This window comes from Salvelinus fontinalis, chromosome 17 (assembly GCF_029448725.1).
Source record: "Salvelinus fontinalis isolate EN_2023a chromosome 17, ASM2944872v1, whole genome shotgun sequence".
Classification (NCBI taxonomy): Eukaryota; Metazoa; Chordata; class Actinopteri; order Salmoniformes; family Salmonidae; genus Salvelinus; species Salvelinus fontinalis.
In genome coordinates, this window is record NC_074681.1 from 37,501,939 (window position 1) to 37,516,040 (window position 14,102).

Sequence of the window (14,102 nt, forward strand, 5' to 3'; positions counted from 1 at the left end):
CCATTAGCACTAAATAACGCATTTTGGGACATTCGCATGTTGCTGCGCCTAAAACGTGGAGAAATAAAGCTTATCAACATTAAGCTAAACATTCTCTGTTCAGTCGGCTTTATTGATACGGTGTATACCCTCCACTAGCTGGGAAGGTCTCATCAGGACAACTGACTAAACATGTCTCCACTCGACTCTCCGCTGTGCAACATTACACACGCCATCAATGTGGCCGTAAATTGGTTGATACTCCTTAATCCTCTCTCAAATTCTGTTTTGATCCCTTGAGTTGGTGGTGGGCAGAATTCATCTCTGTCCTCCAGTTTGGGGTGGATAAAGATGTGTGGGCTAACTGGCATGGTCAGATAAAAAGAATGTGGTGTTATGCATGTTAATACTTGCACTCAAAGATGTTCACTCATTTCCCCATGGAAAAGTAAAACAAGACGCCAATAACAGAGTTAGCAATATCATTTAATCCATCCCCTCAGCATAGAATCACTGTTGTACATATTAAAAAAAAAAGATTCTCAATTTCACAGGTTAATTTCTCTCTTAAAAACTTCCAGTTTGACCTCCCTCTCTTATCAAACAAAAAAAGCAGATTGTATTATACAAAAATGCAAACCAATTTTCACACAGTGAATTCTCTTACAAAGTCATAAAATGGTGTAATAATGGCTACATCCACATTGGAGGAAGATAATTCTAAACATTCCTTAATGGAGTATAATACATATAAAAACGTATTTTCTTGCTGAAATGAAAACTGTACCTTAATTTAAGAGATATTTTACAAGGGATTAATCATATAAAAACAGCCATTGACTTTTTCCCAAAAGTTAGGAATTAAAATGTGAGCCCAAAACAGCAGTAAGAGTTCTGTGGTTTAGGGAAAGAGTTCAATGGCTGTGTGAAGGAGGTGTAGGCAGCAGTTTCACTCAGAAACAAATGAAAGCATGAGACTGACATGAACGTCATTGCTATTCCCATAGAAACCATATAATTGTTAATTCTACTCACCTATAGGCTTTAAGAAAGGGACAGTTTACTCCAAAATCAAAGTTTGTTGCACGTTTTAGATCTCAAGTGGTTTAACGTTTATTCAAGGTCACATCCCAAAACATTACACACACGGTTTGGGACGTGACCTTGAATAAACGTTAAACCACTTGAGATATACATAAACTATATGCCTTAAACCCAAAATGAGTGGAAATGATAGGCACTGAATTATGTCCAGGTCCATCTTTGCCATTGATTTGGGGATTGAGGCTTATAGCTGGATCTTCACAACAGATGGCATGGAATGTGGCCTCAAGTCAATAGACCACTTTTGATATCTAAAATCATTAGACAAATTTGAAGTGAACTCTATCTTGAAGGCTCACGGCTGGAGGGACTTAAGAGTAAGCACATTTTCATGACTATTCTGAAACAAATGAAAACATGTGTGTGGATGAGTGTGACGCCAAGTTTGACAGTTTCCCTGTGGATGGACAACATGATGCTTCGTCTTGGGATGCGTTACATAGATCACTGTAAGACTTGGAAGTAAGTGATTTCACTCAACAACAGGAGGAAAGAAAAACAAACCCAACTAGTCAATTACATTTTCCCCAGCAGAAACACATTTTTTGTTCTAAATATGACAAAACATGTGTCTCTGCCGGTCATGTGATTAGTGATGGTGGTGACAAAATGAGTGTGCCAATAAAGATTGCTTTCAATTTGGTTAGGGCGCTTCCAAATGACCTCATACTGTTGGAATGAATGGCCTAGGAGTATTCCTTGAGAATATGAAGCAAGCCTTTGACTAAATTAAAGGCTTACCCGGATTACCTCTTAAAAAAAAAAAGACAAAAGCCCAACACATTTCTAATATTTCCACACCGTCACCCAGTACAGCACACTTTACTTTGAAAAAAAAGACAGTGTACATTTTCTACAATACAACCTAACACACACAAAAACATTTTTTTTTGTTATTGTAAATTTTCATCATTAAATGTGTCTTCTTTCGGAAGCATATTTCAGTAGAGAACTTATCTTTGTTTGAACACAAAAAAATTAAGTGAACACACGTCAATGCGCACAGAAGTCCTTCAACTGGGAAAGGATAAAGTCTGTTGGCAACCAGTGGAGAAATAAAATAAAACATTTAGCTGATTCTAAGTAGAGATCATTTAATATAAATGCTGAGCGAGTAGAATAAGAGGTGGCACGTTAACAGTGCTTAGTATATTAATGTATGTATACATACTCATATGTATAAGTGAGTTGTTTACCTAAACAATAAAATATAGCAAAGAGTAGCCCAAGAGGCATGAAGTGTGGTTAAAAAAAAAAAAAAAAACTATAACTGACCCTGGCCCTCAACACCCATCTACACTGACAAAAAGCTGACCATTTTTCCCTGAACCCAAATTATGAAACCCGATCGTCATCTACATTCCATGTATTCTTAACCGTTTAAGCACTGGGATCCACCTCTTTGCATTTCAGCGCAGCTTTTTTTCAATGACCAATCATGACGATTGTTTACAAAAGGCAGAGAGCTCCTTAACGAGCATCAGCGATAAACAATTACCATGACAGGAACATCAATAATAAAGTAATAATGCTAATAATAAAAAGCATGAGCTGGCGCACACCCAGAGAACATTATTTAGTGTAAGAGGTTTTGACTAACGGTGAATAAACTGTACGCTATAAAAACAAAGAGTCGCACACTCCATTCGTTTTACCTCCCAGTAATTTATTGGGTAAAAAACACTGAAAGGCACAGTGATGCTGAAACAGTTGTGTTTTTTTTACCCAATAAATTACTGTAAGGTTATACATATGGAGTGTGAAACTTTGTTTTTATAGCTTACAATAATAATAGCACCAGAAAACAATATAGTGAAAAATATCATTAAAAAGGTCAAGACTGAGTAGAGGCTTTTTGAGGGGCAAGACACTCTGGCTGCTTGCTTTAAGCCTCACATGTGGCCCAAGGTTCTGGGTTTTGAATCCACTAAGATACCCTGAATATGTGTCTTGATACAGACTTGTTCTAAAATGAACTAATAGTACGCGGATAAAAACAAAAAAGGGATAGGACTTTTTTTTAAGCCTGTAAATGACAATTATTTAAGACACTTCGCTACTCTTTAACTGTTGACATTGACGCACAAACCATTGAAAGGACTGTTTGGCAGACTACAGACACCTTTTACACACACATATTAAGAACAAGAGGACCAAAAATTTGCATATTAAACCATTTTACTTCCCCTCCAATACAGACTAGCGTTCAGGCAGGCCACACCCCCTTAATCGCAATTTACGCAAGCAAAAAAACAAACAAGGGAACGCAACTTCATAGAAGTTAAGGAGAACCAATGACAAGATAATCCCAATGGGGAGGCCTTTTCAATGACCAGATAAGGAGCTCTGAGGAAGACGAGGAACATAAACACCAATCACCCCATATGATTAAATTCACACTGGGAGGGGATTCAATCTCTCTTGCATCATGGAAAATGATCTTCCTGCAATGTGAAAATTAATGTTTTGTTACACTCCCTGGAATTTGCATTTCCGCACTGCAAGTTCTATTGAATTCCAGCCCATCAAAGTACAAACAAGACATTTCCGCAGCAAGTCACACCACATCCCACGAGAAGCACATAGTATGTTCCCTTATAGAAAACATGAGAAAAGCTTATCAAAAAGAAACATTTTGCAATCTTTAAAACAGAATGCTTTGGTTAATAAGATACTGCTTTTCAAGTATGAAACAGACATATGATGTATTCATAAAATGCACTAATAAAATCAGACTTCTCATGGCGGGTTAAAAACGGCATGCGGCTTGAAGCGACATGGTCTTGTTTGGCTCTGAGGGTTGACTGAGCGTTGGTGGAACGTCTTCACTCCCCCTTCCCCCCCCCCCCATCTGGTCAACCACGTTTTACGATTCTGGGGGTGGCGTATTCCTGAACACTAGCGGTTACACCTTTATTCCTGAACGCCAACAGAACGGATACTACACTGACTAACCGTTAGTTAGCTGTCAAAGGTATCAGAAAGAAACAACGTGTCATACCGGGGCGGCAGGTAGCCTAGTGGTTAGAGCGTTGGGCCATTAACCGAAAGGTTGCTATATCGAATCCCCGAGCTGACGAGGTAAAAATCGGTCGTTCTGCCCCTGAACAAGGCAGTTAACCCACTGTTCCTAGGCTGTCATTGTAAATAAGAATTTGTTCTGAACTGACTTGCCTAATGCATTATAAACAGACACTTACATGATACTTATGACAGCTGACTACGTCGTAAAACACCAAGACTTTTGATAGCTATGTAGTACATAAGACCAAAACGACCATAACTTGAGTTAGGATTCGATACTAAATTGGTTACGAAATTGAACGTTTACATTTCACAGCCTTAAAACCATCTTTGGGGGTATTTAGGTCCCTGCAAGTTGCTTACCCTGGTAATGGGCACAAAAATAGAGGGGGGAGAATTGAGAAATACTCCACCCTTCGATCCACTACGTGTCTTGGTATGTGATATCTATGTAGGAGGGATAGCCTTCTTTGAACAATTATCATCATCATTTGCTTTTTTTGACAGATCTACTTTGAGAGTCTTGTTTTATAATCCCAGTAAAAAAAACACAAGAGAAATAAAATGTCATCAAATGGTTCAGGCGATGAAAGTCATGATAGAAAAAAAAATATGCTCATTCACAGAACAAAAAGAAAGAAAATTCATATCACGGCAGATACTGCTCATCTTCTAAATAAAACAAGTATGTGTGTGCATGCTCTAGAACAAAGGCTCTGAGTGTGAGTGTGTGTCGCAGTGTGTATGGTCTAGGAGCAGGAATGGACCACACGGTTCTTCTGCAGATCGGAGCCCCCGGGTCCTGGCTCAGAACACAGGCTAAGCGATGACGCCTTAGTGGTCAGTGACAGCATGGCTCCGCCCACACCGCCGTCCTGCCCTAGACCGCTGGAGCCATTCGACACCTCACTAGAGACGGGGAGAAAGACGGAGAGAGAGAGGCGAAACAGAGAGAGAAACAGAGAGGATTTAAGATCATACAGTTGAAGTCGGAAGTTTACATACACTTAGGTTGGAGTTATTAAAACTCGTTTTTCAACCACTCCACAAATTTCTTGTTAAACTATAGTTTTGGCAAGTCGGTTAGGACATCTACTTTGTGCATGACACAAGTCATTTTTCCAACAATTGTTTACAGACAGATTATTTCATTTACAATTCACTGTATCACAATTCCAGTGGGTCAGATGTTAACATACACTAAGTTGACTGTCCCTTTAAACAGCTTGGAAAATTCCAGAAAATTATGTCATGGCTTTAGAAGCTTCTGATAGGCAAATTGACATCATTTGAGTCAATTGGAGGTGTACCTGTGGATGTATTTCAAGGCCTACCTTCAAACTCAGTGCCTCTTTGCATGACATGGGAAAATCAAAAGAAAACAGCCAAGACCTCAATTTTTTTTGTCTGGTTCATCCTTGGGAGCAATGCCTGAAGGTACCACGTTCATCTCAAACAATAGTACTGTGGCGTACAGCAGGTCAGCCACCAGGGGGAGACTTGTCGAGGCCTGGTGACAGACGGAGTATATATCACGAGGCGATGGCTCCATCTGCTGGACGTGCCAGGTCTCGACGGGCTCTCCTGCCAGGACTAATTGGGGTTGATTGGGATCTGGAGAGTAATCAAGGACTGATTGCTCACCAGCTGTGCAAGACCCATAAAGCTGCCAGAAGGGCAGCACACAAAGGATAGAAAGGACTCCCATATAGTTGGGGACAGTTGCAGAGGTATGAGGGGGGAGTTCAGTTTTTGTGCCCGACAGGACCCGGAGCCCAGAAGATGGTATCCCGGAGAGGGTCTCATGGGGTAGACCTATCCCATTCTTTTTTGATTTATTATTTAAATAAACACCCTTGAAACTGAACTAATCACACTCTGTCCGTGTCTGATCTGTGTAAACGTCTTGACCAAACCTCCTGGTCTGCCACAAGTACGCAAGTATAAACACCATGGGACCATGCAGCCGTCATACCGCTCAGGAAGGAGACGCCTTGTGTCTCCTAGAGATGAACGTACTTAAGTGCAAATCAATCCCAGAACAGCAGCAAAGGACCTTGTGAAGATGGAGGAAACAGGTACAAAAGTATCTATATCCACATAACCTGAAAGGCTGCTCAGCAAGGAAGAAGCCACTGCTCCAAAACCACCATAAAAAAGCCAGACTATGGTTTGCAACTGCACATGGGGACAAAGATCATACTTTTTGGAGAAATGTCCTCTGGTCTGATGAAACCAAAATAGAACTGCTAGGCCATAATGACCATCGTTATGTTTGGAGAACTGAAAAAGCGTGTGCGAGCAAGGACGCCTACAAACCTGACTGTTACACCAGCTCTGTCAGGAGGAATGGGCCAAAATTCACCCAACTTATTGTGGGAAGCTTGTGGAAGGCTACCCGAAACGTTTGACTTAAGTTACACTCAATTAGTATTTGGTAGCATTTTGTTTATGTAAACTTCTGACCCACTGGGAATGTGATGAAAGAAATAAAAGCTGAAATAATTCATTCTCTCCGCTATTATTCTGACATTTCACTAGGATTAAATGTCAGGAATTGTGAAAAACTGAGTTCACATACACCTTAGCCAAATACATTTAAACTTACGATGTGGTATTATCCTTCAGCATGTCATCTGTCTTTATACACATGTTCTACTATTGAGTTGTGTGTCTCCACTCACCCCAGGGCAAGAGAAATCTCCTCCAGCTGGGCCTTGTGGTCCTGCTGGCCATTCTCTGCAGTCTTCGTCTTGTACAGGACCTCATGAGCCACCTGGCTGTCCTGTAGAGACCACATCAATACACTCACATGTCATGGGGCGGGTGTCTGTGCACATGTGTCAATGTTTTAAATTCTATAACTGCCTTAATGTTGCTGGACACCAGGAAAAGTAGCTGCTGCCTTGGCAGTAGCTAATGGGGATCCATAATAAAATACGAACACAAACCAGCTATAATACCAGACGACAACATCGATGGCTGCCTTTTCACGATCCCCTAACCAATTGTGCATGTTTTTTTGCACATAATGTTTGTGCAGCCGTGTCTAATGAAAAGAGCTTCTAGATATCAAGACAGAGATTTCTCACCCCGTACTGGAGGAATACTTTTTCTTTAACAAGTCTGATGGGAAGAATTTACTTCAGGCCCCGACAAGGCCCTTGTCATTCGCAGGAGAAAGAGACATCAGGGACGAAGGTTCGGGTGCCTTGTAAGGATCTGATGACTAGCGGGTAATCTCCCTTTACCATTATTCCTATTAGCCAACGTACAATCAATGGGAAATAAAATAAAATCACATATATCCTACCAACGGGACTTTAAAAACAGTCATTAATATCTTATGTTGTTTCACCGAGTAGTGGCTGAACGACGACATGAATATCATACAGCTGGCGCGTTTTAAGCTTTTTCGACAGGATAGAACAGCAGCTTCTGGTAAGACAAGGCGTGGCAGTCTATGTATATTTGCAAACAACTGGTGCACGAAATCTAAAGAAGTTTCGGTTTTGCTCGTCTGAAGTAGAGTATCTCATGATAAGCTGTAGACCACACTATTTACCAAGAGAGTTGTTAGCTATATTCTTCGTAGCTGTCTATTTACCACCACAAACCGATGCTGGCACAAATACCGCTCTCGATGGGCTGTATACGGTCATAAGCAAACAGGAAACTGCTCATTCAGAGGCGGCGCTCCTAGTGGCCGGGGACTTTAATGCAGGGAAACTTTAATCCGTTTAACCTCAATTCTATCAGCATGTTAAACGTTCAACCAGAGGGCAAAACTTTAGACAACTTTACTCCACACACCGACACGCACAAAGCTCTCCCTCGCCCTCTATTTGGCAAATCTGACCATAATTCTATCCTCCTGATTCCTGCTTACAAGCAAAAACTAAAGCACAAGTGACTTGGTCAATAAGAAAGTGGTCAGATGAAGCAGATGCTAAGCTATAGGACTGTTTTGCTAGCACAGACTGGAACATGTTCCGGGATTCTTCCGATGGAATCGAGGAGTACACCACATCTGTCACTGGCTTCATCAATAAGTGCATTGATGACGTCGTCCCCATAGTGACCGTACGTACATACCCCAACCAGAAGCCATGGATTACAGGTAACATCCACACTTAGCTAAAGGGTAGAGCTGCCGCTTCCAAGGAGCGGGACTCTAACCCAGAATCTTATAAGAAATCCCGCTATGCCCTCCGATGAACCATCAAACAGGCAAAGCATCAATACAGGACTAAGATTGAATCGTACTACACCGGCTCTTACGCTCGTCGGATGTGACAGGTCTTGCAAACTATTACAGATAACAAAGGGAAGCAGAGCCGCGAGCTGCCTAGTGACACAAGCCTACCAGACGAGCTAAATAACTTCTATGCTCGCTTCGAGGCAAACACTGAAACATGCATGAGAGCATCAGCTGTTCCGGACGACTGTGATCACGCTCTCCGTAGCCGATATGAGTAAGACCTTTAAACAGGTTAACATTCACAAGGCCGCAGGGCCAGACGGATTACCAGGACGTATACTCCGAGCCTGCGCGGACCAACTGGCAAGTGGCTTCACTGACATTTTCAACCTGTCCCTGACTGCAATACCAACATGTTTGAAGCAGACCACCATAGTCCCTGTGCCCAAGAACATTAAAGTAACCTGCCTAAATGACTACCGACCCGTAGCACTCACATCTGTAGCCATGAAGTGCTTTGAAAGGCTAGTCATGGCTCACAACACCATTATCCCAGAAACCCTAGACCCACTCCAATTTGCATACCGCCCCAACAGATCCACAAATGATGCAATCTCTCTAGCACTCCACACTGCCCTTTCCCACCTAGACAAAAGGAACACCTATGTGAGAATATTATTAATTGACTACAGCTCAGCGTTCAACACCATAGTGTCCTCAAAGCTCATCACTAAGCTAAGGACCCTGGGACTAAACACCTCCCTCTGCAACTGGATCCTGGACTTCCTGACAAGTCGCCTCCAAGTGGTAAGGGTAGGTAACAACACATCCGCCACGCTGATCCTCAACACGGGGCCCCTCAGGGGTTCATGCTCAGTCCCCTCCTATACTCCCTGTTCACTCACGACTGCATGGCCAGGCACGACTCCAACACCATCATCAAGTTTGCCGATGACAACAGCGGTAGGCCTGATCACCGACAACGATGAGACAGCCTATAGGGAGGAGGTCAGAGACCTGGCCGTGTGGTGCCAGGATAACAATCTCTCCGTCAAAGTAATCAAGACAAAGGAGATGATTGTGAACTACAGGAAAAGAAGGACCGAGCACGACCCCATTCTCATCGACGGGGCTGTAGTGGAGCAGGTTGAGAACTTCAAATTCCTTGGTGTCCACATCAACAACAAACTATCATGGTCTAAACACACCAAGACAGTTGTGAAGAGGGCACAACAATGCCAATTCCCCTTCAGGAGACTGAAAAGACTTGGCATGGGTCCTCAGATCGTCAAAAGGTTCTACTGCTGCCCCATCGATAGCATCCTGACTGGTTGCATCAACGCCTGGTATGGTAACTGCTCGGTCTCCGATCGCAAGGCACTACAGAGGGTAGTGCGTACGGCCCAGTACATCACTGGGGCTAAGCTGCCTGCCATGCAGGACCTCTGCACCAGGTGGTGTCAGAGGAAGGCACTAAAAATTGTCAAAGACTCCAGCCACCCTAGTCAGACTGTTCTCTCTGCTACCGCACAGCAAGCGGTACTAGGCGCCAAGTCTAGGTCCAAAAGGCTTCTTAACATCTTCTACTCCCAAGCCATAAGACTCCTGAACAGCTAATCAAAGGGCTACCTAGACCCGTCTTTTATACTGCTGCTACTCTGTTTATTATCTATGCATAGTCACTTTAACTCTATCTACATGTACATATTACCTCAACTAACCGGTGCCCCTGCACAGTGACTCTGTACCAGTACCTCCTGTATATAGCCTCCCTATTGTTATTTTACTGCTGCTGTTTTATTTATATTTTTTACTTATTACACTTATTTTTCTTAAAACTTCCTAAAGCATTGTTGGTTAAGGGCTTGTAAAGTAAGCATTTCACTGTACGGTCTAGACCAGTTGTATTTGGCGCATGTGACAAATAAAATTTGATATGGCATAAGGCTAGGGTGTTGGGAGCAGGGCAGAATGATTCCCCATTGTAATACAGACAACCTACTATTCTCCCCTCAATCCATCCACCTCTCTCTCACCATGTCCATCTCGCGGGTCCTCTTGCCAATCTCCCTCTCCACCTGGTGGAGCTCCATGCTGAGCTGTTCGCTGGACACTGTGGCAGCGCTGCCGGAACCCCCCGCTGGACCAGGCCACTTCCCCCCCTGCTGGCCCTGGTTCTGACCTGGCTGGGAGAGCTGGTGGAAGAAGGAGTCAAGTGTTAGTAAGGTCAGTTTTTCCCCCTACAATTAACCCCATTCTCTACCAATACTTACAAGCTCGGATGCCCCACACCCAAAAAAACGCTAGGTTTTTGTCTCAATTTCAATGCAAAATGTTGATGTTGCCAGTCCTGGATTCTGGTTGAGGGTGTCTACACATGAGTATTACAGGTTTTTGTCCCATCTCTCTATGTGTGTGTGTGTGTGTGTGTGTGTGTGTGTGTGTGTGTGTGTGTGTGTGTGTGTGTGAATACACACCTCCATGCTGTGGATCTGAGACTGTTGGTTGATCTGCTGGTTGACCTGTTGGAGCTCAGTCTTCAGCTGCTCTCTGTCCTGAGATGGCATAGGCAGCCTGAGAGAGAAGAGAACCGTCAGAAGTACTGATAAATATGCATTAATAGTTGGAAGGAGTGAATGAGTGATTGATGGATGAGAGGATCGATAAATGGATGAGAGGTGTGTTCGGCCGTACCTTTCACTGAAGTGTCCCTGAGAGGAGATCGTTTGGTGGGAGGGGTAGGAGGCTCCGCCCCAGCCTCCGTGGTTCCCATAGGAGTACTCCGCTGTTGGCGGGATAATGACGCGTTAACCACCGATCATGTCGTAGAAACTTGGTTCGACTATGGGTTCTATTCATTGAGGCATGCAACGGAAAACGTTTTGCAACTGAAAGCGAAATTAAGTGTTCCAGGTAGTCTATCCCGGTTTCCTTCTGTTTGGTGCCTAATGAATATGACCCTGATAAAGGTGACAACAGTGAATGGTCAAAGTAAAGTTACAAGTGCCCAGTGTGAGTAACCTTACCGGCTATGGCCATGTGCTTGGGGTTGGGTCCCTGGGCGGAGCCCAAGGCCTGCATGGGGCCTGTTGTCTGGTAGCCTGTCTTGGAGGTGCGTGAGATGGCCCCGAAGCGCGACACAGTGGGCTGGGGGCCGAAAGGGATGATGGGGTCGTCGTCCTTCACCTCTGTCCCCCGCCTGACCTGGGCCTCCATGGAGGGCTCCCCCCGCCTACCTTTACCGTCCACATTCTAGAGAGAGGGGGGGGGGCATTTAGAATGGTCATTTAGCAGGCCCCTTAGTAACAGTAGCAGGCCCTACATTTAACAATAATTTAACAGAGCCATTCTGTGGGAGAGAAAGAGAAATAAACAAAAAGGGAGCGTAGGGGCACATTTTAGAATTCAGCCATTTATTAGACACGCTCATCCAGAGTGAAATACAATAATAAAACAAAATGGAGAGAGGGAAAGATGGGGCGAAGAGAAAGTGAAGGGGGAGAGAGGAAAATGAGAGCGAAAGGCAGAGGGGCAATTAGCAATTAACAACCATTTAACAGATGCTCTCAACCAAAGCCAATTACAATAAGTAATAGGGAGGAGAGATGGAGAAGTAAGAAGATAAAAAAGGGAGGAAGACACTAGGAACAATACAGCTCATGTAACTTATTGTTCTAATCAAGCACAACACTGCTCCTGTGACATCTGAACCAGTAACACTTTCAGACACATACACTTCTCACTAAGACCCACCGGCACTATTCCGACTGTCACTCACCATCATCTCCATGGCACCGGGCGCCATGACATCTTTGGGCTTGGAGTCCTTGGTGCCGATGTAGGAGCCGATGGTGTCACAGGACCAGGGAGAGTACTGGCCCGCGTAGTCAGGCTCCCTGCACTTCCCAAAGGCTTTGGAGCTCTCCTCCCCATACTGTGGAGACAGGCAGGTGTGTTAGAAACTTACTTGTATACCCATGCTAACTAGGAAACAGCATTTAAACATGCTAAAACATAGGCATTTTGGAAAAGTATCTATAGTGTGGAATAATGTAAAATATTGAATTTTACTGAAACAGGGTGATCGTTAGATAAATGAGTGTCATAGCTAAAACAGCACCAGCAGCCCTGTTTTGAAACTGTTACAAATAGACAGTAGTTTCACTTCCCAATTAGATAATGTCATGACATTAAAACGACCAGTGGGGAGCTTTGAAGGACAACACTAGTCACTTAACAGTTTGTTTCTGGACCAGGCAGAACTCTTGACTTTTGTGTGTTGACCCAGAGTGACATTCTGTGTGTGGGGGTCTCACCTCTGGGGGGTAGTCGCTGGGGAAGGTGTGGGGGAGGGTGGGAGAGATGACCTTCCTCTCCTCCAGCTGGGCCATCAGCTCCTTACGGCGGTGATGCAAGTAGTCTAGGCTGGGCTGGGAGGAGCGCCCGTACGGCTCCTAACAAACCACAGGACAACATTTCTAATGATTAGTTACAATTAAATATAGTGTCATGGTCATGGTGCAGGTCGTCCAGACTGGGCTGGGAAGAGTGGCCATACTGCTCCTAGTTAACTCACCTCGGGACACAGTTCATGAGACTAGCGTGAGCGCAATGACTGGAAGTCTATGGGTATCTGCTAGCACGCTATTCAATATTAAATACATCTGACTTCTGGCCAACTTCTAACGACACAAATGTATAACTCAAGGGAGATGCAGCTCATATCTTACGAGTCATAAGACAACCGCATAGTAGTCAGTGTGTATGTTCACCAATGGTCACCATCCTGGACAGTTACAGGGTTTGCTAGCTTTTTGCTGAACACAGTGGCAACACAACCGGATTCAACTGATCAAATGTTCATCAAGACCATGGACTGGTTGAATAAGGTTTTACTACTGGTCCGGACCAAAAAGCCAATCTACCTTGTAACTCTCCGGGACCAGGGTTGCTGACCACTGTGGAGGAACCAAACTCACTCTGACGTAGGACCTTAAGGGTTGGGGCTGGGCCCCCGGTGGGTAGAATCCCTCTGGGGGGTACCTCTCCCTGGCAGCCTGCTCCTGGTGGTAAGGGGGCCCTTCCAGGGGCGCAGGGCTCATCCGGACCATGTCGTCCCTCTGCGAGGGGTAGGGCTGGGGGGGAGGAGGGGGGCCGGGGTAAGGGCCATGGCGGCTTCGGGTGTCATAGTGGGATGGGGGAGGGTAGGAAAAGGGAGGGCCCGAGTGGGGGGCCGGGTAAGGGCGATCGGGTGGGCCGTAGTCGGGGTAGGGGTCCTGGTAGGGGGGTCCAGCTGGCTCGCTGGGGGGAGGGGGGTTGCGGATGTAGCGCTGGGGGGCGTACTGGGGGGGCTGCTGGTAGGGGTAACCTGTGGTGCGAGGGGGAAATAACCTGTTGATTTTCTTCACACTTTTTTCTTCATATTGGTCATTCAACAATATAGGTTCAAAACACAATCAATGAAAGCATTGAAATAAGTGAAAGTAATAACAGGACAGAAACAAATCAGATGTTTCAAAAGTACAAAACAAACGTTTAGCAGCCTCACCTTGGGGGTACTGCGAGGGCTCGTACTGCGAGGCGGAGGGCGGGGGGCGAGAGTCGGAGTAGTACATTTCAGGTAGCTGCTGCTGTGGGTACATCTGAGGCCCCCGGGGCACCACGCCACTGGGCATCTGCTTGGGCATGGACATGTGGTCTCCTGGCCCCCTGGAGTAGCCCATGGCTTGGGGTGGCTGAGGGTACCCTTGTTTGAGCCCAGAGTCCAGACTGAGGGTAGAAAAACAGAGTGAGA

General features: G+C 44.7%; 1 protein-coding gene across 2 annotated transcripts in view; it reads right to left on the reverse strand.

The window, feature by feature from the left end:
- Positions 1-444: 444 nt before the first annotated feature.
- LOC129814282 (roquin-1-like) overlaps positions 445-14,102 on the reverse strand; it is a 36,203-nt gene continuing 22,545 nt past the window's right edge. The window contains exons 11-20 of one of the 2 annotated variants that reach the window (XM_055867308.1): positions 13,857-14,077; positions 13,288-13,676; positions 12,625-12,762; positions 12,087-12,242; positions 11,335-11,560; positions 11,003-11,093; positions 10,786-10,882; positions 10,345-10,503; positions 6,792-6,892; positions 445-5,016 (exon numbers count right to left, since the gene is read on the reverse strand). In XM_055867308.1, the coding sequence (XP_055723283.1) occupies positions 4,857-5,016; positions 6,792-6,892; positions 10,345-10,503; positions 10,786-10,882; positions 11,003-11,093; positions 11,335-11,560; positions 12,087-12,242; positions 12,625-12,762; positions 13,288-13,676; positions 13,857-14,077 (1,738 nt within the window). In that variant the 3' untranslated portion in view covers positions 445-4,856. Of the gene's footprint in view, positions 5,017-6,791; positions 6,893-10,344; positions 10,504-10,785; positions 10,883-11,002; positions 11,094-11,334; positions 11,561-12,086; positions 12,243-12,624; positions 12,763-13,233; positions 13,677-13,856; positions 14,078-14,102 lie in introns of both variants that reach the window. The other variant, XM_055867307.1, reaches the window with a different exon arrangement.